Source organism: Lynx canadensis, chromosome B4, assembly GCF_007474595.2.
Source record: "Lynx canadensis isolate LIC74 chromosome B4, mLynCan4.pri.v2, whole genome shotgun sequence".
In the NCBI taxonomy this organism is placed as follows: domain Eukaryota; kingdom Metazoa; phylum Chordata; class Mammalia; order Carnivora; family Felidae; genus Lynx; species Lynx canadensis.
The window spans coordinates 129,560,615-129,584,110 of NC_044309.1; the positions used below are offsets into that span (position 1 = coordinate 129,560,615).

The 23,496-nt window shown below is 44.1% G+C and overlaps 1 protein-coding gene across 9 annotated transcripts in view; it reads right to left on the minus strand.

The window, feature by feature from the left end:
* RBFOX2 (RNA binding fox-1 homolog 2) overlaps window positions 1-23,496 on the minus strand; it is a 216,357-nt gene that overhangs the window by 145,001 nt on the left and 47,860 nt on the right. The window contains exon 1 of one of the 9 annotated variants that reach the window (XM_030320519.1): window positions 8,028-8,229. The exons of the other annotated variants lie outside the window; for them this stretch is intronic. Within the exon in view, the coding sequence (XP_030176379.1) occupies window positions 8,028-8,042 (15 nt within the window). The 5' untranslated portion in view covers window positions 8,043-8,229. Of the gene's footprint in view, window positions 1-8,027; window positions 8,230-23,496 lie in introns of those variants that run through there. 9 annotated transcript variants of the gene reach the window in all.

A 23,496-nucleotide genomic window follows, 5' to 3' on the forward strand; every position in this document is an offset into this window, starting at 1 on the left:
CACTCCTTCTCCTCCTCCTCCTCCTCCTCCTCCTCCTCCTCCTCCTCCTCCTCACATTCTTACTTCCCTCCTAAGCCAGTTTACATTCGAGGGTCTAACACTATACACAGCCCTTTTCAAAAGTCTTAATTCCTGGGGAGCCTGGGTGGCTCCGTCGGTTAAGCGTCCAACTTCAGCTCAGGTCATGATCTCACAGTTCACGGGTTCGAGCCCTGTGTCGGGCTCTGTGCTGACAGCTCGGAGCCTGGAGCCTCCTTTGGATTCTGTGTCTCCTTCTCTCTCTGCCCCTCCCCTGCTCACGTTCTGTCTCTCAAAAATAAATAAACATTAAAAAAAAAATCTTTTTTTAAGTCTTAATTACCTTGCCCCTTTTTCTCTAACTCATCTGATGAAATCTCAACTCCTGATCAAATGCAACTACCTGCTTACTCCTCTCTTGCATCTAAACGGAAGACTGCTGGATAAAAATCACCCAACTGACCTGCCAGCACTCACATCAGGTTTATGACCACAGATCTTAAGCCTATCATACCTCGCTGGTACACTCACTTCCCATTTTATGAGATGACCACTGTTTCACACCGTGCCCTCTCTCCACAAATCTGCCCTACTTCTCCACTCCCTACACTGCCATTTTCAGCTTTGTTCATCTTCTATCTATCAAGAAAGCAGGCACAATCTTAGGACTCCCTCTTCTGCCCGAAAACAATGCTGCCAGCCTACCCGGCTCTAAACGCACACACTCTGCCATCCTTCCTACTAAAAAGGAAAAATTGCTTCTGGCCCTATCTAAGGCCAATCCCTCTTCTGTGTGCTGGGTATAACATACTCTGGTCCTGCAATTAGCTTTTCTTTTCAGCGTCCTCAATTTCTCCCCTCTACTGGCTCTTTTCTACTGACATAAAACATGCCTGGATATCACCTATCTTTTAAAAAAATCTTCCCATCCAGTCCCTGCCCCAATTCTTTGCCCCACTCTAAACAGTCACGGTCTCAACAGCCTCACCTACCAATTAACAACTCAGCCCATTCCCACTGGCTTTTTTATCCACACCATTCCAACTGAAAGAGCTCTTGCCAAGTTCACCAATAACCAACATCCTGCCAGGCCCACGACAAGTTATTTGGTCTTAAACTATCCAAACCCAGCACTTTGCTCTCCAGAGTCTAGGCTATCACATACTTGCCCTGTCTCCCTCCTACCCTACTCAGTTCTTAGTACCCTTTAGATCTCTACTGAAATGCCTTGGGGCTTCGGCACGAGCCAGATTCTCTGGTGATGTTTTCTCCCAGGCTTTAAATATGCAGAGATGAATCGCAACCTTACCACCCTAACTCACACCTCTCCCCTGAGCTCCAGACTCATGTCAAATTGCCACTGAACTTCTCCACTTGGATGGTCTAACAGAGATTTCAAACTCAACAAGTCCAAACCATAAACACTGTTTTTCTGTGGACTCTGTTCTGTTGTAAGGATACAGCCCATCCATCCTAATTCTTCAACCCAAAAGCTGAAGAACCCAGACTTCCCCTTTCTCACCACCCAGACAGGCCCTCCAGAGTCTAAGCTATCACCCCTTGCTTCCACCTACAGCAAACAGCTTCCAGACTTCCCTTATCACTTTCCCTAAAGGAAACCGCCCTCCTGCTTAAAATCTCCCATTACCTTCCCAACTTAACCAAATCTCTATCCTGGGGAATGATCTGGCCCCACCTACCTCTCAGTCTTATCTTCCTACACTCTCTTTTCTCTTTGTTCTCCACACTCCAACCACACACCCCCTCTTTCTGTCCTTTGAATACCCCAAACTGGTCTATTTCACCCTAGTTCACACATTCAACGTCCTATTTGCTTACATATTTACAGGGTTTTAAAAAAATTTTTTAACGTCTATTCATTTTTGAGAGACAGAGAGAGATAGTGTGTGAGTGGGGGGAGCAGCAGAGAGAGAGACACACACAGAATCCAAAGCAGGCTCCAGGCTCTGAGCTGTCAGCACAGAGCCCGACACGGGGCTTGAACTCACTGATTGTGAGATCATGACCTGAGCCGAAGTCAGACGCCCAACTGACTGAGCCACCCAGGCGCCCCACGTTTACAGTTTTATTTTCCCAGTTAAAAAATACAAACTCTTTATGGGAAAGAACTTTATCTTGTTCATTCTCCTTCCTGACCCCTGGGAAAGCCATCAGCACACAGTCGTCATCAGTAAATGTGTTAACTACCAGCGTCTCGTATTATTAATATAATCTTTTGCTTAACCTCTTACAGTTTTCTGAGATTTAAAATATGCATCAAGCCAATTTCACCCACAATATAAATATAAATTCTCCAACAATAACAGAAGCCTCTTGGCTTCTATTCAAGCATTCAACTCTTGATTTCAGCTCAGGTCACGATCTCCCAGTTCGTAAGCTCGAGCCCTGCGTCAGGCTCTGTGCTGACAACATGAAGCCCGCTTGGGATTCTGTCTCTGCTCTGCCCCCCCCAACACACACACACTCTCCGCCCCCTTCAAAATAAATAAGCTTAAAAAATAATAATAGAAGCCCCTAATTATCTTTCTAATATACAAATCTGATCCTATCTGATCCTGCTTAAAATCCACCAAAGGTTCTTTACTGGCATAAACCAACAAAGGTCTTAAACTGTTCAGATCATCTGGTCTCTACAATTTTACATTTTCACCCACCACGATTCCACTCATTCCACACATACAAGCCACGTGGAATTACATGCGGTTCCCAAACATACATACTTTCTCACCAATCTATCCCTTTTTAGAAAATCTGTGACCTTTTCTACTCCTCACCCACTCTGCTTGCCTGTTTCCTCCTCTGCTTAAGACTTCTTTCAATTCCTAGATGTTGTCAGCATATTTCAGTTCTCTCTTCCTGCCACTCTTTTCCCTTAATTTCCTAGTGTGCTGGTTTTCCTCCCGCAGAACAAGGTTCTGCTCTCCTCTCCGGAACCTTGTTCCCTGCTTCGAGGGTTGGTTCGTCTCCTACCAGGCATTAATTTCTCTTCTTGCTTCTACATTTTCTCCCATTTTCTAGGCCATTCTCGTCTTAAGCCACCCTCATACCTGCACACAGCTTCAACTACCACCACCTGCAGATTTCTCCCAAGTTGATGGCTTAAGCCTCTCTCTTCCCTTGTATTTCCAGACCTAGGTGGCCAACTATCTGAACAGACTTTCCCCTTGAACATCTCAAAGGAACCCCAAAATACTAATTCCAAATCAAACTCACGACCCCCGACCCCTTCCTCCCCAAATCATGACACCTGCCAATTTCACCTGCAGCACATCTCTCCTTAGGTCTGGGTGTCCCAGCACGGGCCGCCATTACTGCTCTCGGCCACTTACACGATTACACACCATCACCCCATTTCTCTCTCTGCACTCTTACTCCCCTCTTTCTCTTTTCAAAAACAAATCTAATTATCGACTCCACTACAGCCTACTCTCAATCCTACTTAAAATCTTTTAATGGCTTTTCACTGCTAAGGATCTAGTCACAGGATCTGGCCTCCAGTGTTATCTGAACTGAGCTGTTTCTACATTTTGTGATAACTCAATTTACCATCCAGTCTTGTTTTTTTCACTGTGGAGACCAATTAGAATGGCGAAGTTGTGACCAAAAGTGAGCATTAAAATGTTAGCCTGACCGTCACCTGAACGATAACTGGTTATTATTTATTACCTTATATTTGCTTCACACGTAATAGTTTCTAAAAACCTTTAACAAAGATTACTTCCTAATCTGTCTGGTATTACCAGTCCCATTTCAAAGACCAGAAAACTAATGCTAGAAAGGTCAGACGCTGGCAGACGGCTTCACTGAGACCAAACACTCTGTCCTCTGACTCAGTCTGTCATGTCCATGTTTTAGGATGAAGCCATCAGTTACTGAGACTTTATTTCTAAAATGGAGGGTACATTTTTCTGAGATGACACCATGAAGGTTCCCCAAACCACCACCTTCTTTTCACAGCCTGGGAAACCAAGGCATGTGCAGGTAAGTAACTTGTCTCCAATAATTAATGGGCATGGAAACAGAATTCAGGGGGACTTATTTTCATTTCTCTAGTCTAGCCCAGATCATGCTAGACGGCGGTGGTGATAAACTGAACGGCACTGAACAAACAGAAGATGGGAAGCACGGCGCAGTAAGCTCCGAGGCCAGACAGACCCGAGTATAAATGCCACCTCTGCCGACTCTCAGCTGTGTGACTTCAGCAAGTTTCTAATGCTTCTGCTCTCCCAGCTGTGAAATGAACAATGGCCAGCTCCCAGGTGTGCTGGGGACTGAGCGAGGTAGATGCCTAACATGTATGTTACCGCTCAATAAACAGTTAAAGTAAACGAACCAAACACATCAGCTTCTCCCAAAAAAGGATAGTGTAAAGAGAACTGACAGCCACGGAGTTGGAAACAGATGGGACTGAGTTTCCACCTCTGCCATTTACTGTCATGCTTGCTCGCTCGCTCTCTCTTTCTGTCTCTCTCAAAAATAAATAAAACATTAAAAAAATTTTTTTTTCTTAACGTTTATCTATTATTGAGAGACAGAGAGAGACAGAGCATGAGCAGGGGAGGGGCAGGGAGAGGAGGAGACACAGAATCTGAAGCAGGCTCCGGGCTCTGAGCCATCAGCACAGAGCCCGACGCAGGGCTCCAACTCACAAACCCGGCGAGATCATGACCCGAGCCGAAGTCGGACGCTCAACCGACTGAGCCACCCAGGCGCCCCCAAAATAAATAAAACATTTAAAAAAAAGAAGAATATGGGTGAGAGAGCCTGGGACCAGTCCAGCTAAGATCAGCTCAGACCAGGAGAACACATCCTAATTTCTGGGAATTTAAGTAAATGGTCTATAGTTTTGTTTACGGCATATAAATTGTATGCTCATCAAACAAGTAAGTTCCCTCACTACAGGAATTATGTGTCTCCCTTCTTCCCTCCCCTCCCCCTTCGCCCCACCCTCCCTCCTGTGTTAGGCCAAGAAGAGGAGACCCAGAATAAAGGACATAAGGAAAGCTTAACAGGATTGTACCTGAAAAAAAAAAGTTGAGAAAAAACAACGGGGATGTTCCCCATCAGGAGGCAACTTTAATGAGGGTTCTCTAGTCACAAGTACTTAAAATACTGATGAAGGGGAGACTCTTCACATGAAACTAGTTTGTGTTTACCATCGTTTTCCCTACACAAATTCAAAGGCGTTCTTAACATGCTGGGGGAAATGCTCTGGGGTGGTGAGTGGTCCTGTCCACGCAAATGTGCAAAGCAAAAAGTTACTTACTGAACACCTACTGTGTGCCACACACCACGTTAAGCACACTTCTTAGATGATCTCAAATTCTGACATTAATCCCGCATGAGGTATTATTTTCCCCACGGGACAAATGAAGACACCGAGGTTCAGAGAGGTTAAGTAATTTGTTTACGGCCACGCGACCAGAAACGGCAGAGGTGGGATTTAAACCCGGTAGAGTCTCTAAAATGCATATTTTGGTGCCATACCATGTTGTCCACTGAGGCTACCGAGTTCTCTAAAAAGCAGGGTGACTCAACAGTTAAGTGGGGAGAAGATCTGGCCAAGAGACATGTACAGAGAGCACAGGACGGCATTCTACCTCAGAGTTCTAGACACACAGAAGCAAACGAGGAGCCGCGTCTCACTACACAAACCCAAATGTTTGGATGAGCTCTTTTATTCTTCAGCTCTACAGGTTCTAAGAATGTCCATGCCACTCAGAGGTATTGACAAGTGAACACGGTTCAGGAATTTTTCCAGAATCCCGAGAAATGGCACCTGTAACTCACGACTGGTATCGAACCAAGCAGGCAACAGAGGTGATTACTTTTCACAGATTTCTCAGTTTACCAGGACCCAAGCGTTCTTGCACCCCCGGGTGTCCTTCTGGCACGTATACTGCTACACAAACTCACTTCACAGACTCCGAGCATTACAGGAGGTTCTATTATCTCGTGGATGTAAAAACTGACGCTCACATCGGTTACATGACTGCCCAACGTTGCACGGCTGGGCACTGGCCTAGACAAAACTCTGCTCTCCTATTCCCCGTCCGATAAATTTTCCCCACAGGACCTCCTCAATGCCTCCCCGCTTGATGCTTGACCACCTAGATGCCCCTCTCTATATCTGGGTGTTACGTAGCTATGGCTCCCTCTGGACATTTTCACTGAGTTCAACAAATGTGTGGGGCACTGGGATAGATGATGCAGATAATAACAGAGCTGACACACATTTCACCCTCCAGACAGTGCTACGCAAACTTTCAGATGTCACAGCACACACAGACAATTGTAGTGGTTTTGTGGCACAAAGTGGCAAATGAGAATGCATGTGTCCAAGTGACAAGGGGAATCCTAGCCCCACGTGGCTGCCGCAAGGGCGGAGGGGAACAGGTATCTTGGCGTGTGTGTATCTCAATCCAACATATGGTACTCTGGTTGGGAAGCTCTATTCTAAGGCTGAAAAGTACAGGGGACTGAGAGAAATTTACAAATAACTGGCAGCACAAAGAAAGCAACTGAGGAGACAATCATTGTCTGCTCTCGTCAAACATAAATGAGCAGAAATGAGATGAATGCAATTTGCTTCCTTTCATAACTCCTCTTCCAAACGCATCAAGACAGAATAACCCATCCTCTCGTCAACAGATAGGTGATCAGTCCCACCGAGAAGGCTGCAGGGACCCTTGACACAGATGCCTAGCTCATGGGGAGCTAAAAACTACTTAAAGGATGGAAAGTGTGTCAGACAGCTCTTTGACTTCTTACAAGCGCTAGAAAAATAAATCAATAAGGGGAGGAAATTACATTTCAAGGTCATATTCGAATACGAAGGGAGAAGGAGGAAAAGAAGTGCCTCTAACACACACACACACACACACACACACACACACACACACACACACGCCCTCTGTGGCCAAGCTCCGTCTCCATAAACCTAGTTAAAATTCTGCCTTCTGATATTTATAAATTTAGTCTGTCTGAGCCAAGTAGGTTTCTGCAATTCCAGATATCTAGGCTGAAGGGCAAAGGGCAAAGTGAAACTTTCAAAAGCTGGCTCGTGGCCAAGGGCATCACATCCAGGAGGCTCCCTTAGCAACACACAACAGCTGTCTGCTCAAGAGAGGGCGCCGCCATCTTTGCAAGGGGCTATAGATGCTCTTATTTTCGCAACTACAAGTAGCGTGGGTTGTTGTTTTTTTCTCGTATCGTTGTCCCTGTCATCCCCCTAAAAGTTATCACATTTCACAACTTAAAAACCCCTCCAATCCCAGTAGATTTCTCTCCATCCCAAGTTACAACGCCGCAGTGAACAATAAATTCAAATAATGTGAAGGTATTAAGCTCTTGGCAAATGTAAAATGCTTTCTAATGTCTGGTTATTAATTACTATTCTAGCTGCTACAGACTTGGTGTCGGACCATGGGCAAGTCACTTTGTGACTTAATTACTTCCCTCATAAAATTTTCATAACAACAGTGACCTACTTCATAAGACGATTGTGGAGGACAATAAAAATTATTTAAAACTTTTAAAAGCTTATTCCTCAGCAAGAATCATGCCACCTATTGGCTCTCGATAGCTAGAGAGATGGGTTGGTTAGCGAACGCAGTGCCCCCAAAACAAAACCCAGGTGGGTCCTGGCCCGCGAGGACGACTGCAGCTCCCAGGCGGCCCGGCTCATCTCGCCCGCCCCCATCTGCCTTCTCCAGACCTGCCAAGCCCAGGGGATGACGCCGCACTGGGAGCTCACCCCTGCGCCTAAGTCTAACAAGATAAACAACACTTTAAAAAAAAAAAAAAAAAAAAAAACAACCAGTGTCACCATCACGGCGAGGCTTCAAGAACCTAACACCTGGGAGTAGAAGGGGATGTGGCAGTCTGTGCTCGGAGGGGAAGGCCATTCGTGCTAGAGCACAATCTCGCAGCTTTCCACTCCTTATATGTGCAAGTGCAAGCCCTCACCCACAGCACTCTGTACTCACCCAGAGGTACATCATGTCAGACCGGGCTGCTCAAACTCAGCGGTCAGTTGATCCTGGACTGCAAAAGGGCACTTCAGTGAACTGGAGGAAAGGAGGTGCCAGACTCGGGGGGGGGCAAGGGCTCAGGGTGGGGAGAAACCCCCCCCCAATCACTTGAGCTTAAAAATCTGAAACGACCGGTCTCCTCCCCCCTCCTCCCTCCTCTCCAGCTGACTGTTCTGTTGTGCTCTCTCCTCCCTCTCTCCCTCCCTCTCCCCCTCTCTCTCTGGGAGTTCCCAGCCCCGTGTGTCTGAACTGGAGAGTACAGCTCTCTCTCTCTATTTGCCTTCAGGGAATCTCTCTCTGCCATTCTACTTCTAGAAACACAATCATCACTCGCAGGGATTATTGCAAAAGGCAGGGATGGGCGGGGCTAGCAATAAACCACCAGCACCAGTTTCTAATGCTGGACGTAAACTAGTTTAAGATGGGTTCTTTAAACATGAATGAAGCAACCAAAAAACTCTGCCCTCCAAGAAGATCAAGGGGAATTGAGTCAAGTTTCTCCCCTGTCCATTTCTTCCGGAGCCCCCTCAGAAGCCAAGCATAAACACAGAACCGGCTCAGAGCCTATATTCCCCCAAAAGGCTGGCCTTGCACCACTCTCCTGGATAATTCCGAATTTAAAACAGAAGAAAACTTCCATATAAAACTCAAGTGGGCTTTTATCTTTTTTACCACTTGCCCTAGTTCAGATCAACACGGCCTCCCTTCTGAAGGGAGAAAGGACAAGGGTCACATGGATTCTAAGTACCTACCATGTTGCAGACTCTTTACTAGACATGGGGACAGAGCAGGGGACAGAGCACGGGTTTGGAAGCTGGGTCTGCAAGGATTATCATCGTGGCCTGGGGAAAATCACTCAACCCGATGAGGCCCTTGTTTCCTCAACCAAAAGCGGTGTGTAGGAGTATTCCTTGTGGAGTCATTGTCATTAGCTCCAGTGATAGAAATGTGTAAGCTGTCAAGTTCCTGGTGACACGTTTTCTAATTTAGTGCAGCGCAAACGTTTAGAAATTTCCTCCAATTTGCCAGGCATAGTTTGATCAATTAGGTTCCACAGTGAACAACAGGTATCACCAAATCATCTGTCCTGCTGGTTCTTACTCAGAAAATAGCCGACTCCTTCATCCATCAATGCCCACTCTCTTTCCTTACTTCCTACCCATTTCTGCAGGTTCAAATCCAAAAGCCCACCCTGGCTATGCATGATCCCTCCCTCCGCTGCGAGCCTGGCCTTTGTAACGTGGCTCTCGCCATTTCTGCATTAAGTTACCACTGCATTCCCGTACCTACCAATCTTGACTCCTGTAGCCACACCTCTCAGGGTAGAGTCCATCTACTTCGGGCCATGGAATCTTTTGGATAGTACCTAGCACACAGTAGGTCCACTATACATTCTGTGTTTTGAGGACTATTTCACTCCTTTAATTAAAGGAAAAACAAAATGAGACAAACAAACCAAGCAAACAAACAAACAAAAAAAAACCCAAAACAAGAGGCCTACCCCCTTGCAGCTGCCTCAGGGTTCTGTTCCCCTCAGACATGTTGAAACGGCTCTCGCCTGCTTGTAAAATCTCCAAGTAAGGTCTGCAAGCCTCACCCTCAAGGCAGGCCCTGCGCAGGTACAGGTCCGCTGGCTCTCCCCGCCTAATCTTTCCTGCTGTAGTGCTTCCGTATTAGGGCCCGCTCCAGTGGAATTCTTTGTTCTCTTAGGGTAGGAGACAAGTCACTTTTCCTTTTCTTCCACCAACTACCTGCCTTCTGCCAGAGAGCTTATAAGAAATACCTTTTCTCTCCTCCCACCTTCAACTCCCAGCTCATTTAACCTTGGAGGTGGGGCCAGTATTCTCAGCCTCACCCACACCTTTTCTTTTGCTTTCTGCAGAACCTCTCTGCTTCCTCTGAAGGCAGGATTACCTCATTTCCAGTACAAAAGAGGCCTAAGAACTTCCAAATCTAAACCTGAGACAGCCTTTTTTTTTTCAGTGGGAAAATAAATCTTGACTTTCTATAAACTGTTTCATCTATAATCAATTTTTAAATGCAACTTTCCTCTCTAGTTTCATAGTCTATGCCGGAAATCTTAAGTTACCAGACCTCTCTATACTCCATTCTTAATATCTGCATTAAAATCACACTGTTAAGGGACTGCAGTCTTTTCAAACTCTTTGAACACACAAAACGGACGCGTTCATTCTTAACCAAGTATCAAAAAAACAAATACGATAGAATTTCGCGTATTGTCCCTTTATGGTGTTATCTTTTGGTCAAGTTTGGGATGGGATAAAGATATTCCTACTCTCCTGGAGCCAAGTAGAAGAAAAATGCGTAGAGAAAAGAGCTCCGACACAAAATAAGAAAAGTTCAGATATGTCACAAAAACCCGAAAACGACCTCCAAAACACTCGTAAGTGGATCCATTATAAACTTTGGAACCACAGGGAGAGTTTGTAAATTCCTACTCTAAACGATTCTCTCCCTTTTCTCCTTTTCTGATCATGATTTTTAAAACTGGGTAAACAGTCTGGTCGGAAATCAAACTCTTCTGTGTTTTCATCACAGACACCAAAAAAACTCCAAAAATTCACAGGCAAGCTAAGCGAACCTTCTTTATTCATGCTCCTGCATGTCCACATTTTCCTACCTTAAAAAAAAGGGGGGGGGGGGAGGAAAGAAAACAAAGACATTAGAGGGGAAAAAAATCTCCCCAATCGTCAAAGTCAAATAAGGAAACCTATGATTTATAGCCGGTGAAGAGACACAAAGGTGTTAACAATCCACACCATGAAGACGCTCTGAAAAGGATCACGGTCTTCTCTCGTACATACGATCAGGATGCACACAGACTTCATTCTGTTAGAACATTTCATCAGGCTGTGTGACTGTACTCTGAAACTCAGCGGCTGAGTATTAGCTCCGAGGAGAGAACATGTGAATCGGAGCATCAGAGAAGGAAATGTCCGAGGGAGGGCCCACAGAGGAAGTCTGGCATGCCTGCTTCTGAGAAAGAAAAAATCAGATTATCGGGGACAGCAATATGGGTGCTGCCAGTAATTCTAGCCCTATAATACATCTCGAATTCCTGCTTCTGAAAGTGCTGGATTTTGTAATGTGAAGAGTCTGGTGGACCAGACGCTCAGAAGGGTTTGGAGCCACATTCCGTATTCTCTGCCACAAAGTCTAACAATTCAAGAGACTGCATGTTTTATGCAGGTTTCTCTGTGGGTATAAAAGGCTGCTGGGGGAAGCGTGTCCATCTGAGGAGCCAACAAAATTTCGTAAAAATATACCTGGGAAATCAGGTACTGAAGATTTTTCCAGAAGAAATCCAAGACAACCCTCTGTACATAATTTATATTCCTTTCGCCTTCGGGATGGGTAGAGACAACACACACTCACCACAACACTGAGCTATAGACATGGGCCGTATGAGGGCCAACTGAATTTGAGTTAAAAAAAAAAAAAGTTCAAAGAATAGGGCTCTTTTAACCTTGCTTCCTCTCAGCTTAAAATAGCAAGGATTCCCACAGGGCAGTTCTCTAACAGAATTTTGCTACTCAAAATATGACCCATAGACTAGTATCAGCAGCCCGAGCATCAGCGGGGAGCTACTTAAGTAGGAAAACTCTCAGGCCCCGCCCTAGACCTACAAAATCAAAATCAGCATCACAGCAAATGCCCCAGGTGGTTTGCAGGCACATTCAAGTCTGAAAAGCTGGTCCAGATAAAGCACTGTCCTCACAAAGGGCCGGAGACTCAAGGAAGAAAGGCGGAGACGTGGCTGCATTCTGGTCAGGGGACTCAACCCCCTGCAAGACAAACCCGGGAGTGAGTATCACACCCCTGCTTGATGGCTTCGACAGGACACCACCGGCAGCTGTTACGTACAAAGAACATTCCACGTGCCTGAACCATGCGTGCGTTTTCTCAATGCATCTTCACAGTGTCTCTGGAAGGGAGGCCCTGCTTTATTTTTTTTCACATGTAAAAGGAACTTGGGACTCAAAGCCAAAAGCTGAACACAAGTTTGTAGGGCTCCAAGACAGTTTCCACTGCGCTATACTCACTCACTGATAAAATCAATCAAGACTGCCAAAATCAACGGAAATTTTACCCTGGATATAACCCTGCAGGCCACCTCTGCCCATTCCCAAGACTGCCAGCAATCAATGAGACAGGTGAGGTTTGGAATTCAGGGGACACACACTGTGAGTTCCCAGAGACTGTGGCTCCGGCTGGTCAAGTACCACTCCTATTCCCACGACCAATGTCGTCAAGAGCATGGTTTCAGAAACCTCTTCTGAACTGCAGTTACCTTCTATGAAGTCTAAAGTGAGCTCTAGATGCATGGGTGGAGGGGGAAAAAGGGTGCATCTCAAAGCACCCCTCTCAGTACAGCTACAGGCAAATTGGTGATGTATTAGCGCTCTCACCCCTGCAGTGTTTAGGGAACCCAGAGCAACCGGCCCTAAAAGAGGAAGATGCGTTATCTTTACATTATCTTAAGAGCTCTGTTCTTCCTTTACTATGTTTCAATCGTACTCTTAAATAATCTCCCATACTTCCATGTAACTCGCTCTGTTACCCCTCCAGTACAATTCCTGCCCTCTTGGGAAGCCCGTATCCCAACCACTTTTTCATTATCTACCTACTCCGTCCTCTGTCCAACTGTGATTCCATAGTTCGTAATTAGCATCGCACCCTTGCAAACACCCTCAATCCCGTGTCCTCTCCATCCCTGCCACGTGGCAAAACTCCAATCTCCAATCCTGGTGAAACAGTTATCTGCGTTCTCTGCGCTTGTGCCCACACAGCTGAATGCTGCTGGAAAAAGATCACATAACCAACCTGGCCGACTTCACTAGAAGTTCATGATCACAAAGCTCAATGGGGCACTCATCCATGCCAAGCAATCCCACCAAAGCTGCCCTTGTAAGCTTCCTACTCTCCAAAATGACTCTTGCCTTCTCCTCAAACCTCCTTCAATTCTCTCCCCACCATCTGACTTTCAGCTGTTGCTCTACCCAAATATTTCATTTTAAAAGAGGAGCATTCAGGGACGCCTGGCTGGCTCAGTTGGCTGGCCCAGTCGGTGACTCTTGACCTCCGGGTGATGAGTCTGAGCCCCACGTTGGGTGCAGAGACTATTTAAAAATAAAATCTTAGGGGCTGTGGGAGGGGGCATGGGCTAAATGGGTAAGGGGCACGAAGGAATCTACTCCTGAAATCGTTGTTGCACTGTGTGCTAACTAATTTGGATGTAAATTTTAAAAAATAAAAAATAAAATTGAAAAAAAAGAATGGAAAAAAATAAATAAAAATAAAATCTTTGGAAGGAATGAATGAATGAATAAACAAGCAAACAAACAAACAAACAAACAAACAAATAAGAGAAGCATTCAGACAGCATCTTCTGTCCAAATCTACAATCCTACCTAGAAATGCAGGAATCTCCTCTTCCTTAGGCTCTGCTACAACGAAGGAAGCATTCCTGGCATCACGGCCCATTTCACCGCTTGTGCTCACGCCCCTCCCGGGCACCCCTGTAAGGACTGTGCTGCTCTGCTGATCACCCTGCCTCTTGCATCATCATCACCTCTTTACTCATCACTATCGTGCCAGCAAATAAACATACGCCCACCCTCAGAAAAACCTCCCTCCGCTTTCACGCACTGATGGGGAAAGCACATACTGCTGCCATCGCTCTGGGGGGCAGTTTGGCAGTATCTATTAAAATCTGAAACACACGTGGCCTAGGGCTCAGCAGTTCCAACCTCCAAGGAGCCTAGCTTAGAAAAGCCGCACAACTGTAGAAGGAAGTTCATTATAGCAACCTGTAAGAGCAAAAGAACTTTAAAAAACGCCAATGGCCTATAGTAGGCAAATGACAAAATGAAACCACGGTTTTTAAAAAATTCTCCTTTGACCCCTTACCTCCCTACCACCCTGCTCACCACTTCACAGTAATGCTTCCCCAAAAAGCTGACAACACCTGTCTCCACTTCACCCTTCATTTCTTCTTCAATCTACTCAAAATAAGGTTTCCAAGCCCTTCACTCCATTGAACTCCATTGAAATGGTCAATGTCAACGACTTCCATATTACTTAATTCAAAGGGCATTTTGTGGTCCTCGACTTATCCGATCTCTTCGCAGGATTCAACCCAGTTGCCAACTTTCTCAGACCTTCTCTTTTTCTAAGCTTCTGAGATACTATAGTCCGGGCACTGTTCCCCCACCGTCACCCCCCTACATCACTGATTACTTCTTCTCAGTGCCTTTTTCTGGCTTCTCCCTCAACAGATCTCTAGAAAGAAAGTGTTCCTTGCAGCTCAATCCTGGGTCACGCTCTTTTATCTGAATTGTCTCATCCATTCCCATTGCTTCAAATACCATCAACACGCTAATAACTACCAAGTTATAACCCAGCCTAGACCTCTTCTCACGCTCCAGTGGGACTTTCAGCCATCTCACAGACGAGTCCCACATTACGGGCTCTTAATTCTCTGCCACCACCACCCCCTGGAAACCCAGTATACACTTGGTGTTCCCCTACCTCGATACGTGGGACCACCTGGCAATTAGGAAAGACAGCGTCCCTTCCCTTATCCCTCGCCGCTCACATCAAACCCATCAGCAAGTTCTGTGTGTCTGACTTCCCCGTCTCCTCTGCCACCACCTTAAGCCAAGCCACTGTCGGTTCCTTCCTGGACATCTCCACCGTTCCTCCACTTCCGCTGTGGCTCCCCTTCAAAACATTCATCACAGAGCAGCCTGAGGGAGTTTTTGAAACACAAATCAGATCCTATCACTCCCATGATTCTATAGCTTCGCCTTACACTTAACAATGTCCTCTATCTGAAGTCCTTAGACTGGCCTTTAAGGTCCTAGATGACCTGCTAAGTGCCTGCCTCTCCAACCTCAGTGCACATCATTACCTGGCCTTCAATCACTAGGCTCTAAATGCACTGGCCTCACGCCAATTCCTGATCTAGTCCACCCCTCTCCTCAGCTCCCCCCACCCCCAAGAAGATTTTCTTCTTGAAACCTCTCCTCATCCTGCTTTATCCTCTGCTAGGCTGGCTCCTTATCTTTCAGACCTCAACTTAAAAACACCTCCTCAAATAAAAAAACTCTCCAGACCACTCTCTCCAGTTGGAGATCCTTCACCCAAGCCCCTGCTCTCTACTACTGTGCTCGTTTTATTTTCCTCCTAGTAGATATCAAAATCTATCATTTGTTTATTCCTTTGGTTTCTTATTTGTTTTCAATTTCTCTATTAAAAAGCAGTATTTTATATATACCACATACAACTGAGATCTTCTACTATGGAACATTTTATCCCTTGACTTTTTATTAAGGAAGGTCAAAGTTATTTGTAGGAGTTTCTGGCACTCAGGCAACTGTCTAACTAAGTCCTATAAATAAAGTTAGAGCGCGACTCATTTTGCCCTAGTAACCAAAAGGGCTCAAAGTTTTGTGATAGCTACAAACCATAAATACCTGCACCAATGGCTTTAGAATATTAGTTTGCAATAATCATAATACTGGTATGAAAAAGCAGTTCCAATCCATTTACTTTAAGCTAAAGTGAACACCAACTTTCCAAACTGCCTCCTTTCCAATACTATAAATGTGTTCTGCTAAGCACAGTAAAATAGCATCCCAATCCAAGCTCCACTACAATCAAGCTTGCTGTATAGAATTATCCAGAGTCTAAAATCATGCATCCAGGGGCACCTGGGTGGCTCAGTCGGTTGAGCGACTGACCTCAGCTCAGGTCATGATCTCACGGTCCGTGAGTTCGAGCCCAGCGTCAGGCTCTGTCTGTGCTGACAGCTCGGAGCCTGGAGCCTGCTTTGGATTCTGTGTCTCCCTCTCTCTCTGCCCCTCCCCCACTCATGATCCATCTCTGTCTCAGAAATAAATAAACCTTAAAAAATATTTTAATAAATAAATAAATAAATAAATAAATAAATAAAAACATGCATCCAACACAGTAAGCTCTAGTCACTATTTGAATTTAATTCAACTAGTTAACATTGAATTTTTAATTCCTCAGTCACACTAGCCACATTTCAAGGGCTCAAGAACCACATGAGGCTAGTGGACAGAACAGATAAAAAACATTTCCATTGTCACAGAAAGTTCTATTGGACAGAGCTGTTCTAGAACATGGTAACTAGGAAGCAAAAGGTCTTCCAAGTACCCAAAATACCAAGATGTTCATGTACTTTCATCAGCAGGCAGGGAAACTCCACCAGGCCTTCTCTCAGAATCTATTTATTTTTATTTTAGAAATACATTTCTGTCCTGGTTACCTGGCTACTTGCCCACTGAACATTTAAAAGGCAAATTAGGAAAAAGGAACTAGGAAGCAGTAAGGACTGAGTACCAGGGGAAAGGGGAATATTATGTTAGAGGCAGCCACATCAGGAACCAGAGAGACCAAGAGAAAAAAAATCTAAAGCAGGTGAGGTATTAAAATGCATACAGATGTCAAAATGGGGCCATATAGTAAGGCCAAACCAGTAAATGTTCCTGAAATACCATCCTTTCAGTCATAAACTATAATTGATGTTGACAACTGTGTTAAAACCATTAACAAAGTGTCTACTATTATACTATGAAAAAGAAATAAATTATATAGTTATATAATACACTTTGCAAGGATTTATTTCCAAAATAATGAAATCTTAAACATCTTGGTTTTTAGAGAAGGGAAAATCCTCTGAGCGAGCTGGAATACACCACCACCAAAAATAACTCATTCCTAAAATATTCTGTATGGTCAAATTTTCAATTCAGTTCAACCAACATGAACGAATGTTCAGTTAAACCAATATGAACAAATGTTGTTTACAGAGCAGGGACAGATACGAGAATAAGACAAGATCCTTCTGTTCAAGGAATTATGGTTCCTCCATACAAAAGAACACTATATAGCTTTGGCGGGGGGTAGAGAAAGTTCTTGGAATACTCTACTATATATTTTTAAGTGATAAAAGAAACGTTCAGAATAATGTATAGCACATTATCATGAGGGGGAAGGTGCGATGAGGAATTATACACAAAATGGTAAAATGCCTATGGTCTCAAGGCGAAAGGCACTGGGAGGGCTCAAAACCAGAATCGGGAAGCAACTTTTCACTATACGACTGTTTTGTACCTTATGAGTATTGAGCCACATACATGTACTGTCACCTAAGTTTGTTGTTTTTTTTAAAGCAAGTTCTCTATCCCCAAGAAACCTATAATCTAGTGGCTTACCCAGGCTTCAAAAAACTGAAGGGCTAAAACACTAAAAAAAAAAGAAAAACAAAAATTTTTTTTAAAAAGGGCACCTGAGGGGCGCCTGGGTGGCGCAGTCGGTTAAGCGTCCGACTTCAGCCAGGTCACGATCTCGCGGTCCGTGAGTTCGAGCCCCGCGTCGGGCTCTGGGCTGATGGCTCAGAGCCTGGAGCCTGTTTCCGATTCTGTGTCTCCCTCTCTCTCTGCCCCTCCCCCGTTCATGCTCTGTCTCTCTCTGTCCCAAAAATAAATAAACGTTGAAAAAAAAAAAATTTAAAAAAAAAATAAAATAAATAAATAAATAAAATAAAAAGGGCACCTGAGTGGCTCAGTCGGTTAAGTATCTGACTTCAGCTTAGGTCATGATCTCACGGTTCGTGGGTTCGAGCCACATGTCAGGCTCAGAGCCTGGAGCCTGCTTTGGATTCTGTGTCTCCCTCTCTCTGTCTCTGCCCCTCCCCTGCTCACGCTCTGTCTCTCAAAAATAAATAAGCATTAAAAAAAAATTTTTTTTAAACTGAAGGGCTAGACAACTTATATTTAACTAGTTAACTAGTTAACTAGGGCTCTTTAACATATTTTCTTCTTACTAAAAAGCTCACTCTCTACTATTTGAAATCTCAATTAATGAATTGATTTCAAAAAACTCAAAGTTGAACTGTTACAGAAAGTGCAATGATCCTTACCATGACCTCATATTAACTTTTGAGAAAAAAAAATGCTTGCATAAAGATGTACACTTTTCAAGAATTAAAACATCCTACTGGATAATCCAGCAAAGATTGGTTGAAAACCTCCCAGGAAAGCTACAGAATGGTCTTCTGTACCATATGGGAGGCAAGGTCAGGTCACTTTGATAGTCCCTGAGGGGAGAATGCTGGTGACTTCCCAATATTTTTTCTTTCATCCTACCTTAGTAACAAAACTTGGTTTTCATTCTAGGACATTACCATACACACCTTACAAAAAAAAACAAAACAAAAAAACTGTATCTCCCAACCTCCCTTGCAGTAAGGTGCAGCCATAAGACTTAAGTTCTAGCCAATGAAATATTAGTAGAAATGTTATAGGAGACTTCCTGAAAGTCTTCTTAAGCAGGGGAGGAATCATGGGTGGAGCTGTAGCAACCATCTGGGCCACATCCTACAGACAGAACAGTAAGGATCCTGGGTCTGTGATAACCACGGAGAACCACATCAGCTCTGGACTACCTACTTTCAGACTTCTTTTTCCTGAAACACAATAAAAACTCACTCTCGTTTTAGCCGCTTGGTGGGGGAAGAGGGAGGTTCTATTGTATGCAGCTGAATTTAATCCTAAGTGAGCCTTTCCATAGTAAATTATTTTACTGTAATTTACAAACCAAAATGATAGAAATTTGATACGACAGAAACCAAAATGATAGAAATACAGTATGAGTGTAGCAGCTCCTGAATTCCAGTATGAAGAAAGTCAAGTGTGTGTGTGTGTATATACACATATATGTGTATATATATACTATATATATGTATATATATACATATATATACTACACTATATATATATATATACACACACACACACACACACATATATACTACATACATATATATATATATACACCTTCATTTTCACCACGTGAAAAAAGCGGGTAATAATGCCTACATCACAGGGATGCTGTCAGACTCAAATAAAATAGACTGTGCTAACTAGTCTGTAAACAGAGCGTTATATTCATCATTACTATTGCAATTACCACTACACTAGCTGACTGGTTAAGTGTCAGTCACAAAACAAAAAGTATATGAAAGCAATTAAAACAGAAACCTGGGTTTCAAGCCCAAGGAACTCTGTGACCCTGTCAAACCTCCTTCACTAACTTTATCTCTTTTACTTTGCAGAAAATACTAGATCAGCAACCTCAGTTTCCTTTTCTAAAGTGGGGGTGGGGGGGGTGGGGTGTGGAAGGAGTTGAGTGGTTGGTTATAAGGGGAAAAAAGAGTAACGGTGGTAAAAGGTTGAAAGCAGTTAGGGAATATGACACATTTGAAATATATAACCCTGTTTTAGCGTTTCACAAACTGTCCGGAGGTAGTCCAGCCATTTTTAAAATGATGCTAGCAATGGTTTAGTTCTACAATTTATTCACTCAAAAGAAAAGACTAAATACATGCATACAGCTTCTACAGAGTATGTAGCAACTTATCATTAAAGGTGGGATGCAGTATGAGAGAAGTAAGGGGAGGTGCCCTGATACAAAAAAGGATTTTTTTTTTTTTTTTAAAACCTGTGCACTCAGGCACAGGCAGTATATTTAAAACAAAAATGGCTTCATCTCTTCCGTTTTTACACTTAAGAATGATTTAACTTCTCCAAAATGTGTCTTGAAGTCTGAAAAAAAGCAAATGAATTCACTTGTTGAAGCCATCAACGTGCCTGTGAAACCGCTTCTGGGGGCTACTTTAATCCACGGAGACACTGTATGGGAGTCATGTCGCACTGCGTTGTTCAATTCATTCTGTTTTGAAAAGTATTCCATGGTCATGTAACTCCGAGACACGTGCTTGAAGCGATTTTACTCTTTGCCAGACTTCCGCTTTTCAGAATCTTCTAAGAGGAGACCGAAATTAAGAGATGCTTTTTACTAAGTTTCAAAGATACCCACGGGCAGCAAACGAGCCATCCAGGGGTGTCAGAGATGAGGCGACAGGCAGACAGATGCCAAGAATCTGCGGCACATTTTAAAGGGCTACAGTCAGGATAACAGGAGTGTGAGAGACAAAGTCAGACATCTTGAAGGTTTTTGTTCCCAGAAGGGCTACCAGAGGCACTGCCCTTTTATGTACCCTTCTCCGTGAATGGCCATATCCAAGCAGCTTTAATTAAGCAGCATGGTCTCTGGGGAATTGGAACTATTCTACCTTTCCTGTTTGAGACACTTCTTTTTTAATGGCTGTTTGTGAGTCTGATGTATGACTGAGGGCCTGCCGGTCTTCTGAGCCAGCAGGAAGAATAAAAACACCGAAACAACACGATCTCCTGAGAAGGTAATCTGTCTAATGCTAGACTGAACCAGACCATTCCATCCCAGATCTAAGCGATGTCTTCCATATCAAAGTTCTCCCAAAAGATAGTACATCCCAAACCCTATAAACTTATTTTCAGGCCATGACTACGCTGTTAATAACATACATGAGTTCAGTGGGACTTACTTTAATCATTTCTGAAACACAGTTTATTTTTAGTAAATATAAAAGTCCCCCACATGGGAAGCTACAACCATGCCAAAAATTTTCTATGAGGAGATAAAGTCCTATTTATAGACCTATCAGTTGCTCCTTGCTTAGGCTGTAACATAGTTTCCACTTTAAGCCTGATATGACCTCCCCTGACTTCTCTCCTCTCTAATGTTCTTTTCATCCTGAAGTTTCTCACATTTATCTTCACCTCCACAGGGCACTTAAGTTAAGCTACCATGGGGTTGGGGGGAGGGGGAAGGGAGAAGGAAAGAATCTCCTCTCCCTAAGCCTTCTCCCAGTGGAGGGGTTTAGGTGGGTTTCAGGAACCTAAAACGAGGAAGAAAGGAGTTCTTCATCCGGTGAGCTGTTTGCGAGAGAACCTAATAAGTACTTAGTCCACAAGAACACTGCCACACAAGCGAGCCACGCTCCTGACAAGTGGGCCCACAGAGGTCTTCATCCGTGTATGACTTGGCTTCAAGTTTTCCATCTTTTACAAAGCCAGCAAGAATAAATGTCAAGGTTTCCAATATGGAGGATGTTGTACCACAGCTAACCAGGGAACCAAACGATAAATGTAAGAGATTTATTAACTTTCTCCTAAAGACTGTCTCCTTCAGGGCCCAAGCTGCTGTTGATGTTGTTTCACATCAGCTGCCTGCACCTACACATCCCCACTTAAAATGCTAACTGCCGGACCTCCATCAACGATTTCAGAAGGGTAAGCGCCTTACCCTCATGCAGTGAGCCATGTTCATGGTCTCCTTTCCCTAGCAGTGGCAGGAGCCATACCCCCTCTCACCCTGCCCCTGCCCCTGCCCCACCCCACACCCTGGACGAGACTGTAAATAAACCCTGTCTTTACTGCTCTGGCAAACCCTCACCCCTTTGATCTCTGAACCCCAGTAAAATCTGTTGTCCCTGGTTCACTTTTTTTTTTTTTTTTTACAACCTTAAGTATATAACTGCCTTTTGTTAATTTTATGTCTATGGGTCTCATATCCTGAACGAGTCTGCAAGTTCGATTATGAGCTCCTCAAGGGCAAAAGCCGTGTCTTATTCATCTCAGGATCATCCGTGTCATGCCAGGCGGCTGGCACAGAACAGGCACACGGTACTCATTGCTGAAATATTTGTTAGGCTGATCCGGCTGGCAGGGGCCACGGAGTAAAGTATACTTCTCTTATGTGAATCTCACTGCACATAACTTAGGAAGGGCCAACCTGACTGCAGTGGCACTGGATCGCAAGCAATTCCTGAAAGGAGGGAGAAGAACACGGCCATGAAGGTGACACCCAGGCACCTCCCACTGGGGGATCTCATCCCCATTCGCACGCGTTCAAAGACATGGTGAACACAGGATACACCGAATGACAGGGCAAATGACAGTATTTCCTCACTCCAAGGAAATTCAACCTGCTTTTTCCATCACCTGTTTATCACTCATCTTCTCATGCCCACCTCTTCCTGCCCCCCACCAATTCACAGTGAAATCCCCAACTCTCCAGGATCTCCAGGAAAAAGCTCGTGATTTAGCATTTTCACTTATAACAAGAACGGGTGGATTTAAATTTCAGTAAAAATAACTCAAAATAAACATCAGTTAAAAATTCCCTGATTGTAAAAGTTGGCAAAGACCAAGAAATGCTCCTCTTAAAAAGCCGTTTTCCACTCTGACCTTTATCACGTAAAATGGTACTTCCCTTTTTAACAGAAGACATACGGATTTTCTGGGGTGAGCTGAGGCGTGGACATGGATGATTAAATGAACTCTCAAGCTCGTTTTTCGGAGGCAGCATGATACTAAAGAAAGAACTTGGGTTTGTAAGTAGAATCAAATTGCCAAATCACCACTCAGGAGCTATGACCTTGAGCAAGGACTCTAACCTAACCTCTCTCAACCTCTATTTCTTCATCTGTAAATGCAGGGCTATTTATTATGAAAATCGGAAATAACGTACATAAAACATCTAGTAGGTTACTGCCTGGCTAAATAAATTACAATTGTTAATAGATGTGCTTATTGTCATTTTTTTTCTCAGCCCACAATAAAAGACAGAAAATGGAAAGGACTCCTTGACAAATCTGACATTTTAGGGCCACTGTTATAATTTCTTTTAAATTGGTACCAACAAAGGGGCACCTGGGTGACTCAGTTGGTTGGGCAACCGACTTCGGCTCAGGTCATGATCTCACAGTTTGTGAGTTCGAGCCCCGCGTCAAGCTCTGTGCTGATGACTCAGAGCCTGGAGCCTAGTTGGGGTTCTGTGTCTCCCCGCTCTCTACCCCTCCCCTGCTCACGCTGTGTTCTCTGTCTCTCAACAATAAATAAACGTTAAAAAAAAATTAAATTCGTACCAACATAACATCAGTAAGAACTCACCTAAAGAGAGCTATTTTCTCTGTGAATTTCAAAGTAAAATCTGCAGGAAGAGAAACACAAAGTGTTCCGTTGGGCAAGATGACCCTATTAGAGCCCATGACTAGGGGAATTTATAGGTGGTATCATGAAAAACAAAGCTCTTCACAGCGGGGGAGCTTCCAAGAAGGGAGGATAGATGTCAGGGATTCCAGGTAGGGGTAAACCCAATACTGCAGTATCTATGTCATAGAAAAGCTTCAAGTAAAGGAAGTTGCTTTGTTTTGTTTTGTTTTAACTCTTCCAAATTCCACCCTCCCTTAAATCAGCCATACTGTACTTATCTGACAATAGCAAACAGAAAAGGAAATACCTGCCCTACATGAGGTAAGGGGGATGCTCAGAAAGTGGGAGATGATGGCCAGAAAGGATGAGAACGTTTCTATGTACGAAAGGGGAAAACTGATGGCTGAATCATCTTCTTCTGTGGCTTTCAGGAGATGGCAGGATCATCTAAGTCACTCACCTTCTCTAGAGACACGGCTGTGAACCGGAAGATA